The sequence below is a fragment of the Sprattus sprattus genome (genome assembly GCF_963457725.1).
Source record: "Sprattus sprattus genome assembly, chromosome: 9".
Lineage (NCBI taxonomy): Eukaryota > Metazoa > Chordata > Actinopteri > Clupeiformes > Clupeidae > Sprattus > Sprattus sprattus.
In genome coordinates, this window is record NC_137928.1 from 9889096 (window position 1) to 9910120 (window position 21025).

The 21025-nt window shown below is 43.2% G+C and overlaps 1 protein-coding gene across 1 annotated transcript; it reads left to right on the forward strand.

The window, feature by feature from the left end:
• Positions 1-4902: 4902 nt before the first annotated feature.
• Positions 4903-19490, forward strand: map3k10 (mitogen-activated protein kinase kinase kinase 10; the record flags this gene model as incomplete). Its single annotated transcript, XM_080845132.1, has 11 exons — positions 4903-5797; positions 10562-10742; positions 10968-11116; positions 11310-11485; positions 13238-13484; positions 13731-13853; positions 14273-14408; positions 15645-15757; positions 16114-16340; positions 18293-18821; positions 19075-19490. The coding sequence occupies 11 exons, from the start codon at positions 4903-4905 to the stop codon at positions 19488-19490; spliced, it is 3192 nt and encodes a 1063-aa protein (XP_080701258.1).
• Between the last annotated feature and the right edge of the window lie 1535 nt (positions 19491-21025).

The window sequence follows — 21025 nt, forward strand, 5'->3', positions numbered from 1 at the left end:
CTGGTCTGGACGGCAGTGGCATCTCGCAGGCACGCGCGCGCGCGCGCTCACATGCTCAGATATTCACATAGGCCTGTCGGTACTCTAGCGCACCGTGCTGTTCATGGCGTTGCTTTTTGGATGAGCTATGGTTTTGATGAACTACTCAACAGCTTAAAAGGTGCCCCCTGAGTGTTGTATATTATATATCTATAGAAATAGTATATATGAATCAGAATTAAAGCAAAACAGCCTTGTTGGTCTCTGGTTGATTAAAATGGAGATTGGTAAAATATGTAATGTCCAGTAAGTCCTCAGAAGAACATTTAGTTGCATAATACAGATTTTCATTATTTGTCAAATGTTGAATTCTTGAATCAGTTGAAGTGTGTATGGACAATTCTCCATACTTGACATTTTTTCCCTTTATTTTACAATTGAAACCAAGTACGAACAGACAGTCCAAACCATTTGATTGGGAAAAGAAGTTGTGATGTGTGTCATGGCCTTAATATTATTTGTATAATAACAGCTTTACTATATTATACATAATAATAATTATACAGAGGTAGAGGACCTTCTTTCTGGTATTGCACCAGATGTAACTTTGCCCAGCCAATCCCACATGTCTTCACTGGACTGCAGGCTCTGAAAGAGACGATCCTTGGAGCAATGGAAGGAGCTGTGGGCAGAGATGATTCAATTAATTTCCATCACAGTCAGACAAAACAAACTGCTGTACAATGTATAGACTCCCTGAACATATAGACTCCCGGAGTCAACTATCATTAAAAAATGTGAACTTGAAGTGAATGAAGTTGATACCAACTGCATTTACCAACATCAAAATGCAGAGGGGTGAGTTTCTCCCCTACATACATTTCCCAAAAGCAGGTACAACATTTGGGGGAAATTTCCACCAGAAGACCTGCTTACCAACATAATTAGCTATGCATGATACAGATAAATTGTACATCACTGCATGGAAAAACAGTACATAAATAATTAATTAATTGTGCGTGTGGTCAGCCTTAAACTACCAGACACTACCAATCTTAACAGCTGAAAACATTACCATTTCACAAATTTGTACTAACATTTAGCCTGTATTGGTTGGGGGGAGGCCAGTAAGAAGATTGCAACAGTGTGGAGGTAACTGTTAGCTAACATGAACATCTACGTACTCTTGTCTGCAAAACTAATGAAACAGTGACCCTACAGTAGGGATGCTATGGTTTGAAGCTTAACCTTTTTGTTTTACTGTGTATTGCTTACTGAAGACAAATATGAATGTGCTTGGGAATTTTTCTTTAATATATAAACGTTGATTTAATCAAGGTGAAATCTGAATCCTTTGGCACGAACACAGAAATATGTGTTTACCATAATCACTTTAAATACTATAGGCCCATTACAATATTTTAGCATGTATCTAATAATATAATATAATATAATATTAATAATATTGGAAGATACATGATTATCAAAGTTGGCTGACAAATGGTATACTCTCATTCATCTCTGTCATTCAATTCGCTTTCTTTGCAACTATCTGTCCTATGGTTCGTCCTTTTCTGTCCACAGAGTTAGACCATTCTCCAACATCTACCAGTGCTACATGGTTCTGCTGGCATTTTGTTCCTTTAAAATGTGTACGTTGAACTCTTGTGTTGTCATAGTATTTGCAATCATGCAAGGAAATGAGACATCCAACACGAAACCATGAATTGCCAAATTAGGCTATTTAAGTCCTTGATACCAGGGTAGGTGTGTTGGCACATTATGTCCATGTGAAATGAGAAGACATGGGAGTTCCAGATTTAAAAAAAAAAAAACAGGTTTGCCATTTTAAGGAAATGTATAGCTGTGTGTTTTAAATTCATGACAGGCCTAATCTCCAGGCCATATATGACACATCTATGACCAACTCATAAACCTGCATTAGTCATGTCAATTTCATGACTCTTCCAGCAGGTGTCAATAAAGTGCCAACTAGTGAGTCAATAAAGTGTAGCAATTAGTGATTATTGAATGGTTATTATGTAATTGAATTGACAATCATGACAGTGTCTGGCATGATATAGATTTTTTTTCTGTTGTATTACATGCAATTAGAAAATGACACACTTCACTTGACCTATCAAATTCGTTTGACGATTTCCCATTTCCCTGATACCTGTGGTTTTCCTTATTCGACTGCAATGTAGTAACAAAATGAATGTAATGAAGGTGAAGGTGCACACCCTCCATCAATCCGTTTTTGCTATGCAATAAAATATGTATACAGGAAGATTACAGTTTAATGTAACATTTATGATGTTACTTGAGATTATTGGCCTCGTGATATTGTGGTATTGTGGTTTTAACACACAGGTTGTCAGTTCAGATGATCGGTCTGTTCAGTTTACTTTTGTATGAAGTAGGCTATCTCTTTTATCCTTGTTAAATACCCTTCCTTACCCTCATATCTAGTTATCATATCTAGTTATATTCACGTTATCTAGCATATTCACGTGAAAACCTGGCCATATATAACCTGGCCTGCCGTCCTAGACCACTGTAGGCCTACTGTCCCACTGTCCCTGCCTATGAGATGTGACAATATATGCATTGCCTACATTGACTTATCTGCCCTATATTCGACATCCAGCGTTTGTTACTGTCTACATCAGTAATTGCAAAATATATGGTGCATTTCATAGTTTTGTGAACAGCCTGCTGATATTGTTAGTGACGTAAGATCAAGTGGGGGGGGGGGGGTTGAAGGAACTACTAGTCTGCATTACCCAGAAGTCTTATGTTCCACTCCCTGTCCAGCCGGTGCATTTGGATAAAAAGTCAATCGTTAACACCGCACCTGACAGCCTGGATTAAATGGACTGGAACGCCTCCTGAAACTCGCGACTGGACCACCTGCAAACTCAAATCGATAAAAAAAAAAAAGGGCAAGCTTGATAATGACTGTGAATTAATGTTATTTTAATCGAGGAATTATAATTTGATAGACGAATAGCTTATTAGACAATTGAAACGAATCAGTGTAGGCTACGGATGTTGTGATATAGGCTATGCTAGCCCATAAGAACCATTCAGAACAGCGCATGAAATGCCTCGAGGACTGAATTTCCATTCTTTCTATTTTTTTATTATCTGAGGACTGGACCGCCATCTCAACGTAACCTAATAGGCTATTTATGGCAGGGTCATAAACCGTTGTCTTAGTTGTTACAGGGTTATATTATTAAAGTCGTTATTATTATTATAATTTTTATTATAGGCAGACAACTACTATTATTTTTAGCATATCCTAGGCTACATCTAGCATGAACGTTTCTCATCAAGAAGTAGCCTAGCTGGCATCGCTATTCGCTCATTTTGGTGACGGGAATTGAGGAGATGCTATCGCTTGAATCCACCCGGATAACATTGCACTTTATTCCTGGCCAACAGGCTATGAGAAGCAAAATGTTCTATCATAGGCAATCAGAAGAAACGGCATTTTAATCGTTGTGCGTGTGTGAATCCTGTAGCCTTGGATTTCTGGCATTCGACATCATCGCCCAGCTGAAACAACACAGACTGCTTTGACAGTAGGAGCTCATTGCTTCATTGCTAATGAAATATCATCTTGGTGAACTCAACTTGAATATTGCATACTTTGCTTAATAACCTGCGAAAGATGTAGCCTATGAATAGCGGGACTGCATAGCATAATTGTTATTATGCGTTTGTTCACAGGATTATAAGGCTATTGACGTAGCAGGCTACGCTACCTTTATGTATGCGGTGTCGTTTTGTTTTGACGTTATTAGGCTTGTTTGTATGAGCCTGTGGTTATAATATAGTAGAGCAATATCTATTTGATTTGTTGTCTCCTATAAGAGGCAACTGAACAGATGTCCAGGTAGTCTTTCCGATTCCACTGACTTGATCTTTAGAATGGACGAGTGCTTTTCTTAAAGACTACTAAGGACATTACACAGGCTTACATGGGCTTCAGGATTTAGACGAGGGAGCAACAGTACACATTATTAGGGTGTTGTTTGACCATTATAAACTGGTTGAAGGAGTTCCGTTATAGCCGAGAATAAATGTATTTTAGTAGACATGTAGATGGAGACAATGCATGACAAAACAGGAACAATAATAATATGTTAGGAGGTATATAGGAGCACTTTTGTCTCACTGATAATGGCAATCCATTTGGTATAGATAAGGGTATGTATTTAATGTTGATTTATCTCAGCCACCTTTATGTTGTAGAGCCTTTGATGAAGAGAAGGGTGCTTGGCAGCATTCTTTAAGTCAGAGGACGCTGCTGTTATAAAGTACAGTGTCATAAAAGTGCGTATTCTCTGATGTTTCAGATCAGCCAAGAAAACAGAGATGATGGTGATCCCCTTAAGTTTGCAGCTCTTACTTGCCATAACTAAAATTCAGGGTATTTTAGCTTCTCAGGAGACTCTATGCAAGTGGAATAAGTCATTACAGGAACTATGTTAAATTGTTGTGAATGTGTATCAAAGCCAATAATATAATATCCCTCATTTCAACTCAGGAGAAAATGTCACCCTGTAGCCCAGATCAAGCCTTGTGAGTTTGCATCAGTTTCTAGGAAAGTGGTCCTATGGACAGGAGGGATACTGTTAGTAAATGCCCTAGTCTTATTGTTGGATGTATATTCAGTATGTCAAGAGGGGACGGTTTAATGCTGCGGACATCATAAATGGGGACACACAGACTGTGTGCAATTAAAAACATCAAGCAGCCATCCAGTGTGGAACATTATCTGATAGTCATACAGGGGCTCTGTCCTCTGGCCCCCCTGTGAGTTTGTCAAGTGGGCTCTGCATGGATGGTTTGTGTGAGTTGAAAGAAGAGTTGCCCTGGCTGTTGAGACCCCACCGCTGACAACCGGTAGCCATGGAGCCCCATACGAATCTGCGTGGCAGTGGCTGTGGTGCCTCACTGCCCTGCGCCAGCTGCACCAGTTGCGGGGGGTGCTACATCCCAACAACCGCCTCCTCCTCCTCCTCAGGTCCCCCACACATGACTGAGCCCCCTGGCTTCGGTGACACGGAGAATGGAAACAGCTGGAACTCCTCCCTGGTTTCGTCCTCCAGCTCCCTGGACTCACACACCCACCCGCCCCCCGGAGGAGGGGATACCCTGTACTGGACTGCGGTGTTTGACTATGAGGCCACAGCAGACGAGGAGCTCACACTGAGGCGTGGGGACTTGCTGGAGGTGCTCTCCAAGGATGCCAAAGTGTCTGGAGATGAGGGTTGGTGGACAGGCAAGATTCAGGACAAAGTTGGCATCTTCCCCAGCAACTATGTGACAGGGCGGAATACCAGCTACACCAAGCTGCCACCAGAGCGCTTGCTAGTCGGTGGAGAGTGTCCACTGGAAATTGACTTTGCGGAGCTGACCTTGGAGGAGGTGATTGGCGCTGGTGGCTTTGGAAAGGTGTACAAAGGTGGTTGGCGTGGGGAAGAGGTGGCTGTGAAAGCTGCGAGGCAGGACCCGGATGAGGACATCAGTGTCACGGCGGAGAGCGTGAGGCAAGAGGCCCGGCTCTTTTGGATACTGAGGCACCCCAACATCATCGCCCTGCGCGGGGTCTGCCTTCGGGAGCCCAATCTCTGCCTGGTGATGGAGTACGCCCGCGGGGGAGCTCTGAACCGGGCACTGGCCGGCAAGAAGGTGCCACCCAGGGTGTTGGTGAACTGGGCCGTTCAAATTGCTACTGGGATGGACTACCTGCACAATCTCACAATTGTCCCTGTCATCCACCGAGACCTCAAGTCCAGCAACAGTAAGTACACATAAACACCCTGCCACCGGGGGCGTAGAGGGTCGTGCTTGGATTTTGAGGTCAACAGTTTTGTCTGTGAATAGTAGATTTGTACAATAGTGGAGACTATTATTAATTCAATAAATGCACTCAGAGTTGATTGATAAAGGGTTATAAACACCACAAGAGAAGGTTCTGAAATATGTAAATGTTTTATATGTATTTATGATGAACAACCAGCATTTTTAGACAGACCTGCTATTGTGGAGCGTTTTTATTTTCCTTACCAAGCCATCCTTTTCTTCTTATCATACTCTAGTGCCTCTCCTTTGGAATGCTGAGCTATTTTGGGTCTTTTGTGCCACATACTGTTTAAAGATGCAGTTGCAATTGTGTATTGGAGGGAACACATCCCCAGTTTGTGCTGCATCATGATTATCGGCTGAGCATACATTTTGTGTGCATTTGCTCAGTATTCCTACACCGTGACCTTGCCTTCACACATGAATTGCTTCTTTATGTGACTGAAGTGCCCAGAACAGCCATCATAGGATAGTTGTCTGAAGAAGTCACATGGTTGCTTATAATCCAGGTGCTTTGATATTTCAGTATCCTTCTTCACCTGCAGCAACAGCTGACACCACTGCAGCAATCAGCTGAATTACTCAGACTGCTCAGAAGCAAAGTTGTTTTCTAAAACAAGGAAGAGGCATTTGACATGTATTGAGTCAGTCAACGGTATGAGTCAGGTCCCCAGAGTAATTAAGCTTAGTTAAAGGGCTAAAAAGCTAAAAAAGTTCAAAACTGTACTAAGCCAATTGCAGAATCTTAAATTGAAATAGCTAACCTAGATTTAAATGATCAAGTCTCCAGGTCGTAGATTAGTGCGTTGGAGCTTAACTTCACCCTACAAGGGAGCAAGTTTAACTCCAGTTCAATGTTTTCAAAGAAGAGAAGTGAGGGTGTGTGGTCTTTTGGATGTTATCTAAGATGCCACTTTAGGCTATTTATTTATCTGTTGTTTGTTGTATTTATGCTAGTAAGTGCAAGAATGCCTGAAGGTGTATAAGAGCCCTTAAGATTTTAATAGAAATGACTTGTTATGTCTTAGGGAGATTTATATGAATATGTGTGTGTGTGTGTGTGTGTGTGTGTGTGTGTGTGTGTGTGTGTGTGTGTGTGTGTGCGTGTGCGTGTGTGTGTATGTGTGTGTGTGTGTGTGTATCTATGTGTGTTTTTGCAAAGCAAAGCACACATTCTGGTTTCTCATGTCTCTGGACTGTAAATAGTACATGTATGTGTATTTATCTCCATGCTTGTATGTTTGTGTGAGCTACTCAAACAATAAGGACAAGTCGCAATAATATACTGCCTAGGCAAACATTTACAAATGCTGTTTATCCCAAAACATTTTGCCAATCCTCTTTTACTTTTATTTGTCATTCGTTTTAATACATAATAGATTACAATTCATTTTGGAGTCTGTTATACATAGTTCTTCAAAGTGGAATAGTTTTACAAAATAAGAATTGTGTAAATCTTCCCATTCTTTAAATCTTTTAATAGAGTGTTTTCAGTATTTTGGGATTGCCACCCAAATGCTTGCTTTTCTGTACTATAGACAATCCTGGGAGGAATTGTAGCTTTCACTTTAAGTGTGTACCAGTGCTTTATCAAAGCTCAAAAGGGTGTTGTCTCAAAGCATCAGTTGCTTATAGACAGAGCAGTTACACTGGATATGAAGGAACTACACTGAGCAGTGTTCTTGAAAGACCTGCCCCCCCCCCCCCCCCCCCCCCCCCCCCCCCTTAGCCAAATCATCATTAGGAGAGGCTATACTCACAAATTGTAGAGCCACCATCAGCTGTCTCCTCTGTGTGTATAATATCGAACTATAAGGGAAATAATGCAGATGTTGGACTCACTGTTCAATCTCACTAGCATATACAGTAAGAATACTGGTGTATCAAGACCCTATCCATGATTAAACGCTTGAAACGTTATTAAGTAAATCAGAAACATGGCTTGCTATGATAAACCATTAGGAGTGTCTCAGATGTCTTCAGACACTCCACGCCGATTGGTTAAAGGGTCATTTTATTCCAGGTCAACGCCCTTTACAGACGCCATGGATGAAAACAGATCCAAGTGGAGAATTGCTAGATGGATGTAGTGAATCGTAGAAAATGTCTGTCTTCATATACTAGGCTAGCGTGTAGTAGTAAGCTTTAAGATAATGACGGGAAAACAAACACTCTGCACCATAATGAAGTTTTGCCACCAATACCCCATATTCCAGAGTAGGCCTATGTGTTATACCACACCAATGCCACTATTCCCCACCTCCACCAAGTCTATGTATGTGTCACAAAGGGTAGGTATAATTATTGCTGCTTTAAAAAATGTATGTAGTTTCAACACACAAGGGGCCAGCACACTGTAACGATAGTATATGTAGCTTTCCCATATGACAGCACTGTAAAGAAAGAGGATAAAAAGCTAGAGAAACAACTGGGAAAGGGTAAGTGGAATTTGAGTGAACATGAAGGGTGAGGGCCAAAGCGATTCCACAAGTGGGAGGAGCACTCAGGGGCATTGGGAAAGTGGCTTAACCAGATCCTAGGACGTCTGAGCTCTCTTTCTTTGGATGAGCAGTCTGGCGAATGGCTCAGATGCATAACTGACTGAGTCTATGATTACCCTGTACATTTGCTTATTTAACCTTGTTAACCTGACTGACTGCGTGCCCCCCACATCTCTGACACGCCACAATGGCGTCTATCTTCTTCTGTGAAGAGCGGCAAGCACCACAGATTATGCAATGTGTTGGCATGAAATGTGAGGAACAAATTTGAGAAACATCTTGTTTCCCAGTCTGCAGTGGTACCTAATAAATACACACCACAGAATTTCAAATAGTGGAACTAACGTCTCAGCACACTGAGTTTCCAGTGATGCACTTGTTCAGTGAAAAGATAATAAGTTGGTTGTCAAAGTGCAGTTTAAATGCACTATAGCCACTAAGTCAAACTAGTGACACAACCGACTACATATTTACATTATATACATTATCCCGGTTTGAAACAACAGAGTTACTCAGTTTTACCTTTTTGAAGGTATATTTTTGTAGCTCAAATTTGTATGCTCAAATTCATTTTGATGTGACATGGTCATTTGAGGGGGTAAACGCGTCTTTCAATCCCACTATCAGCTTTTGACTGTTAAGTGTGTACGAGATGCAGTGGCCAAATATGTCAAGGAAATGCATTAGTCAGAAGGCTGACTAGCTTTTATTATTGTCAGCTTTGCTGTTGGTATGTTTTCAAGGCAAATGGCTGTTGTCTGTTAGCTAGTTAGCTTGCTAGTTTTAGACAAAATCTCCCTACTGCTACTTTAACCAATTGCTATTCAGCTATCAGATTACTGATACGGATGTCTACTTAAGTTGTCCTCTGAAGAGGTCAGTCTTTACATGTAGTGGTAGGGTGGCCAAAGATGGCCATCAGTCTGTACTCACTGGAGAGTGATCCAGCAATCATCTGTGTTTCAGGCGACACATGCTCTTTTGCACATCAAACAAAGGCTGTGCTGTGTTCCCTGCACATCTGACTTTGCATACTGCTGATAAGAGGAAAGGCCTGTGCCCGCCTCTCCTTGCTGGTTTCTACCCGGATACACACTGTTGTTGACACATCAAACATTTCCATAGCTGAGCCAACACACGGAAACACCCATGGAAGGGGAATGTTCCCACACAGAGACTAGTGCTATGTGTCTGTCTAAATACTCAACATGACATGCACTTCTTTGACATGTCCACCCGAGACTCAGGAGTGTTGTCTAAATACCCAAGGTGAAATGAAAAAAAAAAAAACCTGTCTGCACCTGCTTTTAGCCATCATCAGCTAAATGTCATTAGACATGCAGACACATAATGTATGCGCACAAAATCAAAATGTGATGTTTTGCAATTTGCTGGCTGAATTGTAATGTCATGAGAGAAATGACACCAGGACAAATTCCCTAACTAAAGGCTTTTCAACCTGAAAGTGTTGGTCATATTTGACCCAGTGAGACCTTGACAGGTGGCAGTGTGAGACCTTGTGACCTGCTTAACCACGCCCAGGCATGGACTGATATATAGGGTTAGCAATGGGCTAAAAATGCTATATTTTGCCATGAGGACCCACCCCAGCTATCACTGCTCGTCTTTCTACATGTGAAGTGCCAGCATGTTCACATGCTTCCCGTCTTATAAACTACCACCTTTAATTACTGGGGACGTTTGAAGATGGTTAGTGTGACAGGAAGAAACTTAATTAAGGAATAATGTTCCACATAGTGTTGCACATTTTGCGTAGTACTGAAATATAGTTAATTTTGATATTCAATTGTAGATCTAGCAAAAAGGCTGTAGAAGATATAGTAATGAACATTTGCATGAATTTCTTACACAGTGGAACACACTGTTCTCATCATTCCCCAGAGTCTAGTGTCGTTCTTGTTATTTGTAAGCTGTTAAAACAGCTCAGTCATTGTTCTCTCAGCATAAACCACTGGCAAAAGAGTATTAGTCCTTTCTCTTATTCATGCTAATTCAAGTGCTCTCTCTTTATAAAATATATGAATGTAACCAGATACAATTTAAAACATCACAGCTATGGATAACACAGAGGGTATTGTTGAGAGTATCCATTCTTAATACTAAGCAATTCTCTCCTCTTTCTCTACCAACTTATCTGTCTTCTACTGCTCCTTTCCTCTCTCTACATCTTGCACCATCAGTTCTAATCTTGGAGCCATGGGAGAGGGACGACCTATGGGGAAAGACCCTGAAGATCACCGACTTTGGTCTGGCACGCGAGTGGCAACGCACCACCAAAATGAGCGCCGCTGGTACCTACGCCTGGATGGCACCGGAGGTCATCAAGCTGTCTCTGTTCTCCAAAAGCAGTGATGTCTGGAGGTAGGCTAACACAGAGAGAGGAGGGATGAAGTCTCAGTAGCTCTCTGCTTTCTCCTGGTAGAGGAAAGATAAGCACCAGAGGAAGAAATTGGCTTTAGAAATGTACTTTCAGTAAAGATAGTGAAGGGATAAGGGGTGGGGTTGGTTAAACAGTACATATGGTGCATGAACCCTGAAGGCTCTCCCAGACTTCCTGTGACGTTGTTACTCTCCCTCTCCCCTTAGTTTTGGAGTTCTGCTGTGGGAGTTGTTGACGGGGGAAGTTCCGTACCGGGAGATTGACACGCTGGCCGTGGCCTATGGTGTCGCTGTGAACAAGCTGACTCTTCCAATCCCCTCCACCTGCCCAGAGGCCTTCGCACACCTGCTGGAGGGTAAGAGGTCACCACGTATTTCAGTGGATCTGAACTGAGTGACAGTTCAACACCTATCTGTCAACAACACATTTCTGTTATTGATTTATAATAGTGTACATTGATTGATATTTTCTTCTTACTCAGCTACCCACTTCATTCTCACATTCTGTCTGTTCCACCCCTCCGTCCTTTTTCTCTGTCTGGCGCTCAGAGTGTTGGAGCCATATCCCTCACAGTCGCCCGTCCTTCGGAAGCATCCTGAAGTGCCTCCTGGCCATCGAGCAGTCAGCCATGTTCCAGATGCCTCTGGAGTCTTTCCACTCGCTGCAGGAAGACTGGCGGCTGGAGATCCAGCAGATGTTTGATGAACTCCGGGCAAAAGAAAAGGTGAGGAAGGGAGAGAGGGCATGGAGATACTCATACTTGAATGGAGATGACTTTTTAATTTTTTTAAAGATTTATTTTGGGCTTTTTAATGCCTTCATTTGTATAGGACAGTGAAGTGTTATGACAGGAAGCGAGGCGGAGAAGAGGTAGGGAGAGGACCGGGAAACGACAGCAGGCCAGACTTGAACGTGTGTCCCCGCGGGCAATGAAGCCCTGGAGATGACATTTATCTGAGATTATCACAAAGTATTGATTGTAAAAAATACACTATACGGACAAAAGTATTCGGACACCTGACCATTACACCAACGGGGGCTGTAATGACATTGGTTTCAAATACATACACTTTAATTTGGAGTTGGTCCCCCTTTTGCAGCTATAACAGCTTCCACTCTTCTTGGAAGGCTTTCCACAAGATTTTGGAGTGTATCTTAGGGAATTGGTGCCCATTCATTCTGTAGAGCATTTATCCAACATCAGTGCCTGACCTCATAAATGCTCTACAGAATGAATGGTCAGGAGTCCGAATACTTTTGTCCATCTAGTGTATGTGTGCAGGGCAGCTAAGATGTTATCAATAAGAGAAAACATGAATCTAGAAGGCCTTATCCATGTAATGGCTTAAGGGACAAGGAAGTGCTTATGTGTTTAGTGTGGAACACGCAATAGTCAATAGATCTGAGTATTTATGTGACTCCTGTTTTGAGTGTTGTCTTCTGAATGCTACTTAACCTACTATAGATGTAGATTATTGCTATTATTATGTTTGGTATGGCCCTGACATGGATTGTGAGCATGTTTAAATTACCAAACCACTCAAGTTATGTAAGCCATCCCCCTTTGTTCTGCATTGATCTGACTTCCAGCAGATCTATTTTGAGGCCAAATGATCAAAAGAATTATCTGAGCATAGAAAGATGTTATTTCAGGGTGTTTTAAAAAGACGTGTGAAACACTTCCCAAGACTCACCACACAACATTAGCCGCTTGCAAGCTAAGCGTGTGCATGGAGCTGGTATGGAGTGACAAACGTTCTCCTGGGGTGTGCCTCAGAGTGACTACTCTTCTCCGGTTGCACTCACATTACGAGCCACTGGAACGTGCCACCTGAACCTGCATGCGTTAATCGTTGTCTAGGCATCAAGTCATTGTCAAGTCATGGAAACCATCAATATTTCATACAGTTGGAGGCACTTAACAAAGCTGGCAGATAATGGGTAACATACAGAGCAGAGGCAGATGTTCAACATGGCAGATGCACACAGTAATGTCACATGTGTAGAAGCTAAAAGACAGGGATACAGTAGGTATCAACTAAAACATCAGAAATTAGTAATTTTAATTAATAATTTCTTTAACAGTTAGTACACACAAACTCTTAACACAAACATTGATGTAATGAACATGAGTGCTTTATCTAAGGAACATGGTACATATATAAATTGCTATTGTTGTTGTTCACTCTTAAGTATTCAGGATTTTTCATCCAATCCTCCCTCCACATTGTGGACCCTCTGGGTAGTACTAAACTTCATGAATGCTGACCATAATCACAGACCATGATCTTAACAGTAGCACCTCCTCGTGTGTGGTCCTGTTCAGTGTCTCAGCTCATTTCCTGCTCATTCCTTCTTCATCCCTCCATCTCTCCTCTGCTTCTCTCCTCCGCCTCGCACTCTTGTCATCCTCAACTTATATTTGTGCCTTTCAATCTCTTTCTATCTCTCTCTCTCTCTCCCTTGACTACTGTAGGAGCTGCGTTCCTGGGAGGAGGCGCTGGCTCGGGCAGCGGAGGAGCAGCGAGAGCAAGAGGAGCAGCTCAAGAAGAGGGAGCAGGAGCTGGCCGAGCGCGAGATCGACATCGTGGAGAGGGAGCTCAACATCATCATCCACCAGATGTACCAGGAGAAGCCGCACGTCAAGAAGCGCAAGGGCCACTTTAAGAAGAGCCGCCTGCTCAAGCTGGGCCGCGACAGCAACTGCATTAGCTTGCCCTCTGGTGGGTAGAGATGGAATTTCAACACACAAGGGTTATGCATCTACATTCAGGGCTGTGTTAAAGTGTAATAAAATGTTCAAACAGATACTCACAGAGTTAAAATCATGACATGTCATGTTGAAGACATGTTAGTTCAATCAACTTTGGGCTCTTGATCGATTGAGATACACATATTGGTTTATTTCAATTACACGTATAGCTCCATTTCTCGGATTCCATGCTGAATATTGAACATTCTTCCAACAGGATTCGAGCACAAGATCACTGTGCAGGCCTCACCGAGTGTGGACAAGCGAAAAATGAAGACCGAGACCACCACCACTCCTCCTGCCAGTCCTGGAGTAATCCCTCGCCTCAGGGCTATCCGCTGTGAGTTCTGCCCTTCACACTGCACAGGGCGCTTGGGATCTGGGCCAGGATGTCAGTCAAGGAAATCTAATATGACTAATCAACAAAAAATCAGCCAGACTGGAGCACATGTGGCACAGAATTACAGCAGCAGATGTTGCATTTTTAAGATAAAAATATTACTTTGATTACTTGATCACTTTATGATTTTGTGACTCTATGACTATATGATTTCCTGTAGTATTGTTTGAGCTGTTGGCAAAATAGTTCATCACTCTGGCAACTCCGTGTCAGTTTGCCTAGAGTTGTGTGTCCTATGCTGGCAGCACGGCGAGCCAGAGTGTCATTTGAACACTGGTGCTGCATCACTGGTTGCTCTCTGTCAGCAGGAGGTTGTGGCTGTAAAAGTGTGTGTTTGTTGTGGTTCGTTTGGCTCCCAGTGACACCCTGTGACGGTAGGAAGACCTGGGGCCGCTCGGCTGTGTGTAAGGAGGAGGTGGTGAGCTGCAAGAAGAAGGGCAGGACCTGGGGCCCCAGCTCCACACACCAGAAGGAGAGAATCGGAGGGGAAGACAGGTACAGCTTACAGACACTTAAGGCCGATATATGCTCAGTTTCAGACGCAACGCGTAAGCACGTAAGCGCAAGCAATTCACCGCAAGAACAATAGGCTTGCGTAAAATGGCGCAAGTCTAGAAAAAGGGGCAGACGCACACAAGACGTGAAAATACGCGCAAGGGGCGCTTGCCCTTGCGCCTCTGACCATAAATCGGCCTTTAGCCCCTCAAAGAGATGGAGGGGGGAGGGGGAGGGGGAGGAGGGAGGGGAAGGGATCCTTAGGATTTTGATCTATTTCCCAAATATAAGTAGACCAGAACAAAACACTGCCGATAAGAGCTTGTTCCTTGTAGAATGAAGTCCCCAACTCAGAATGATTCTTTAAGGCCGTGCATGTTTAGGATGAGCCAAAAATGGGCTGTGGGTGGTTGATAATAGCTCCTATCATTTTCTCCTGATGGACTACAGGAGAATACTCCTGACAGCCCTTAATTATTAATAGGTGCATGAAACTATTCTCCTTCACCGTGATAATTAGGATCCCTGTCTCCCGCTAGATATCACTGTGGCCGCAGTTTAAGTGAGGCTTATTTTAAATAATAGTAACAACAACTATGACGATAGTAATGATAGTGATAATAACATTCAATTCAATTAAATTGTATTTATACAGCGCCATAACAATACAATTGTCTCTAGGCGCTTTACAGAGCCCAGAGCCTGAACCCCCTTAGTGCAAGCACAATGGCAACAGGGGCAAGAAAAAACTCCCTGTTAGTCAGGAAGAAACCTTAAGCAGAACCACAGCACATAAGGGGGGACCCATCAAATTTAATTGTACTAGATATGGGAAGTATACACTTTATTAAATTAATACAAATTGTAAACTATACTGTATATGACCATTTGTATTTTAATAACTGAATAACTAAACCGTTTTTTTTTTAACAGCTCACATATTTATATCACTTGTAGTTCACTCACAATGTCTACAAATATTTGGTTTAGAGATAGTTGTCCTTAATCCCTATGCTAATTTAGATTTCATTGGGATTTAGATTTCACTCTGCAGTCACATTTGTTTAAATGTAGTCTCCCACTGAGATATAAAGTACTTCCCAACTTGCCTCTGTAATAACTGGGATGGGTTGGTGGTGCGAAGAGAAGATTTGTGTTACATTCATTTCCATTTGAAGCATTATGCATTAGCAATTTCCTGATAATATGAAAGATTATCCTCGTTTCTTCTTATAGATTGAAGTCCCTTGGCGAGGGATGCAAGACGTGGTCCTCCAGTGCACCCAACCTTGGGAAATCCCCAAAGCACATTCCCATGACAGCTGGTTTTTCAAGCTTGAACGAAATGGGTGAGTCTGTGTGGATATTTGCTCTGATTACTCACTGTGTACTCAGGGTGGGAATTGAGATCCAGGAATTCAATTTATAAAGGCTCCAAATGGGTTTGGGTAGTTGCGTGTTTCCTATAAGGCCTCTGGTGTTTAAGATTAGCTTAAGGCATACTACAACATTATAATTTCTACATCCTTTAGGGGGGGGGGGCTGCTTGCAGTATTAACAAATTGAAAGCTCCACATTTTTGTGTGTGTAGATAAGCTATATCTTCATTCGTCTAATTAAAATAAAATTAGTATGCAAAAAGAAATGCAAAGCGAGGCAAGTTCAGTGGAGCGTATATCCATCCTGTCTCTCCTCTCTCCCACAGAGGAGAACTCTGAGGACTCCTCTCCATCCCAGCCGGAGGCCAGCAGTAACGGCTCCACGGAGGGAGGGCGCTCCTGGATGGGTGTGGGGTCGGCCCCCGGGGCGCACGCCGGCTCCCTCCAGCGCTGCAGACACCACAAACCCAGCAACCTGCTGCTGCTGGGCTGTGCTTCAGTCCTCGCCTCCGTGGGTCTGGGACAAGACCTCCTGCATCTGGGACGCCTGCAGGTGAATGGAGGGGGGGGGGGGGGAGTTGTTCATTATGTGGATCAGTAGCAAATCAATGGCCCCTTCATAGTAACCATAATGCATGCATATATATATGTATGTATGTATGTACAGTGCCACTTGAAAGTATGTGAACCCCTTGAGCACTAAGAGTTTTCTGTTGTTTTAGCATGATTTTTCATTTTTTTTCATCACCAATTTTCCATAGATGAAATGTCAGGTTTATGTTTATCATTTGCATGTACTTGTTTGGAGGGAATTGTTTGAGTAGCCAAAAAACTACATGAAACATGGAATTAGTCCATTTCAAAAGTAAGTGAACCCCCAGCTGAATTGGTAAAGTCAAGCAGGTAACAGATTCGGTGAAACTTATTTGGGTGCTTAATAAGTCAATTAAGCAAACCGATCAACTGAGACATCCTTAGGGAAAGGTTTGGGCAACACAGATTAAAAGAGAGAGGAAACCAACCAAACTACTGTGGTGCCAAGGTGTACCCACACATATCCACCATGCCGAGAGGAAACGAGATATCCGAGAACATCAGGAAGAAGGTACTGACAGCCCATCAGTCTTGGGAAAGCTATAAGACCATCTCCAAAAGATTCCAGCTTCATCCATCCTTCCAAGACAAAGAATTTAGAAATGGAGGGCATTGAACATGACCGCATCTCTGCCTAGAAGTGGACGCCCATCAAGACCATCACCAAGAAGCACCAGAAGAAGAATAAATCAGGTAAAAGTCAACCCACACATCACCTCTAAAGAGTTTCGGAACTCTCTGGCAGCATCTGGGGTAAATGTACATGGGTCTACAATCAGACGGAAATTGAATGGACATGACATTCATGATCGGGTTGCTAGAAGGAAGCCTCTGCTCTCAAGAAAGAACAAAACTGCCCGTTTCAACTTTGCCTGAGAGCACTTGGATAAACCAAAGGCCTTCTGGAAGTCCCTTCTTTGGACAGATGAGTCCGAGATAGAATTATTTGGTCACGATCAAAACCAACAATTTTCGTCTGATTGTAGACCCATGTACATTTACCCCAGATGCTGCCAGAGAGGTCCGAAACTCTTTAGAGGTGATGTGTGGGTTGACTTTTACCTGATTTCTTCTTCTTCTGGTGCTTCTTGGTGATGGTCTTGATGGGCGTCCACTTCTAGGCAGAGATGCGGTCATGTTCAATGCCCTCCATTTCTAAATTCTTTGTCTTGGAGGGATAGATGAAGCTGGAATCTTTTGGAGATGGTCTTATAGCTTTCCCAAGACTGATGGGCTGTCAGTACCTTCTTCCTGATGTTCTCGGATTTCTCGTTCCCTCTCGGCATGGTGGATCTGTGTGGGTACACCTTGGCACTACAGTAGTTTGGTTGGTTTCCTCTCTCTTTTAATCTGTGTTGCCCAAACCTTTCCCTAAGGATGTCTCAGTTGATCGGTTTGCTTAATTGACTAATTAAGCACCCAAATAAGTTTCACCGAATCTGTTACCTGCTTGACTTTACCAGTTCAGCTGGGGGTTCACTTACTTTTGAAATAGACTAATTCCGTGTTTCATGTAGTTTTTTGGCTACTCAAACAATTCCCTCCAAACAAGTACATGCAAATGATAAACATAAACCTGACATTTCATCTATGGAAAATTGGTGATGAAAAAAAATGAAAAATCATGGTAAAACAACAGAAAACTCTTAGTGCTCAAGGGGTTCACATACTTTCAAGTGGCACTGTATGTATGCATGCATATCAGTTAGATATCAGTGTTTTCTTTATTCTTTTATTCTTTATTTCAAGGATAGCCACTTGAGATGTACCATCTCATTTTCGAGGGGGTCCTTCCAATATTAACAAACAATACAAAGATACAAAGATTAACAAACAATACAAAGCTAGGTGGGAGTAAGTACTACACATAATTGTAACACATAAACACTTTTTTAATTCCGTCTTGTGTAGATAAGTCAGGATGAGCAGGAGGCCCGTGAGAGGAAGAAGGAGGGCCTGTTCCAGCGTCCCGGGCGTTTCCGCCGCAGCACCTCCCCGCCCAGCCACACCTCCCTCTCCCTCTCTCTCTCTCAGAGCCATCACCACGACTCCTCCCTAGGCTGCCTGGACCCCTCCCCCTCCGTCACCCTCCTCTCCCTCTCCTCGCTCTCCGACTGCAACTCCACCAAGTCCCTGCTACCCTCGGACCCCGACGACCCGCTGCTGCCCTCTCCGGCCCTGCTGCCCGTGGCGTCGCCCACGCCCGCCCTCAACCCCCTGTTGGACCTGCGGGCCGAGAGCTTCAAGCGGAAGCCAAACCAGTCGCTCACGCCCACCCATGTGTCGGCCCCCATGACCTCGTGCCGCAAGCACCGCCGCACGCCATCAGACAGCGCTATCGGGATGAGGTTTCAGCCAGTGGCGGTTCACCGGCGTACTCCCTCCGATGGCAGCGTGTACATTCCCCCCATGCAGGCACTCAGCACCGCACCACACCCAGGTGAGGCCTTCAGTATCCCCACTGAACATCTTCACTACACTACACTTCACTTTCTATGTTACTGTTTTCATAACAATGCCGATCAAAAAAATTATAGCATACACATAAATGTACACAGGAGTACATGTATTTGTACGTGAAATTGTAACAAGCAAATTAACTATAATCCCTTCTTCCCTACCTAAACCATATATTTAGCATATATATGGCAATAGCAATATATATATAAAAATATATGTTTTTCTTCTCCCAGGTTCCTGTGACACTTTGACTATCCCACGTTTACCTGACCCATCCAGCCAACTCCCGTTAGTGCCTCGCCGCAAACCTCCGACTCTGGCGTCGGCTCCGCCGGGAGCCTACCACGAGAGCCTGGCAGGCACACACACGCCGGAGAGACCCACCACACTGGAGTTCGTGTCGAGACCCAGACCCACGCCACTGCTGCGGTCCCGCCAGGATCCCTGGAAGCTGGCGTCGTTCTCGCGGACCCTAAGCCAGTCTCCTGGCAGCAGCAACGACAGCCTCCTAGGCTCCGGGGACAGCAGCGTATGCGCCGCGCCACAGACGCTCCTAGACATGGACACGGACGGGCAGCACCAGGACAGCACCCTGCCCCTGTGCAGTCAGCACCCTCCCCCTTCTCTCTGTGGACAGCACTTCTCCTAGAGCCCCAGCCACCCATCCCCCCACCCCCCACACACACACACACACATTTACCTCCGACCCCTATCACCCTTACTGATCCTGAACCCTTGCCTACTTCTTGTTTCTTAGACTTTATTTCTGTACTCAGACTCCTCTGGTGGTCTCGACAGAATCTAGCAGTTGAGGGTTAGAAGACGTGGCTTCATGCTTTCTTATGCAACAGTGATGAGGACTGTGAGAGTCTTACCTGTGTGTGCATATTTTTAAATCTATTTAATGTGTGTGTGTGTGTGTGTGTGTGTGTGTGTGTGTGTGTGTGTGTGTGTGTGTGTGTGTATGGATGGCCGCAGTGACTGATAAAGGCAATCTGTATTATATCCAAATCAACGTCAACATAAATGTGTAAAATATTCACATGGTTGTCAACTTACAGATATTCTTTAGATGTTGCTATAAATAATTACATTTTTATCTTTTTTATTTTGAAAAAAGGACCTACTCAAACCTAATTTAAAAGCACAAGCTCTCTTGCACCAATGTCGAATAGGACTAAAATCCTATTTCTTACCATTTTTGGACTGTGCAGAAGCCTTTCTTATTTTTCTTGTATAAAGTATACATAATGTGAATATGTGCACCTATATGTTGGAGAGCATGCTTATTTGTGTGAATGTTAAGTGAGAAGAATAGCACATCCATTAGTCATGAACATCCTCTCTCTCTCTCTCTCTCTCTCTCTCTCTCTATCAAAGTATTTTATCCTTGTCATATGCAGCTGTACCTATATCCACTGCATTCCCTTCCCTTATATCCCTTCCTTCCACTACCAAATAGTTCTACATTGCCTTTGACACAGAGGAGAAAAGGCATTCCTTAAAGCACAACATGGGCTAGGTGTGAGATGACAGGAAAAAGGGAATTGGGGTGTTTGAACCTTATAGTAATCAGCTTCTACTACCTGTTTTGTATGACCAGTCAATAGCTACTCGCCTACTTAATGGAAACGTATTTATCATTCTTATGTCATTATTATTGTCTTCATGAGGATGGGAAGGGTCTGGACAAAGCGCAAGGCTTCCACACATACGACCAAACCACTCAAGTAACTCTGAAGGATGACATGAGCTGGACCTTTATGCTGGCTGCTAAAGGCTTTGTCCTATTCTTTAGGAGATCATGTACAGAGCTGGAATTGGCAAATTGACATATTTTTATGCGGCACTGTTTGTATTTGTCCGCTGGATGCCTGTGGTGTGTGTGTGTGTGTGTGTGTGTGTGTCTGTTTACTATGGGTATTTGGAAACTATGACGCTATGTGAAGGAGTGAACTAGGCCCATTCTTGTATTTTATGTGTGATGAACGGCCATGGTATTTATTAAAATAACTGTTACCTCTGGACTTTTCATTAGTCATTACTATCATAGTATACCATAGATGCCTGTTTATTAACACCTGGTAGAGAAGCCAAGCATGTAAAAACAAGCAGAATCTTATGTCTAATACTTGAATGCAATGTAGCTTTTAAAGGCTTTCAGATGCTTAAAACACAGGGCTC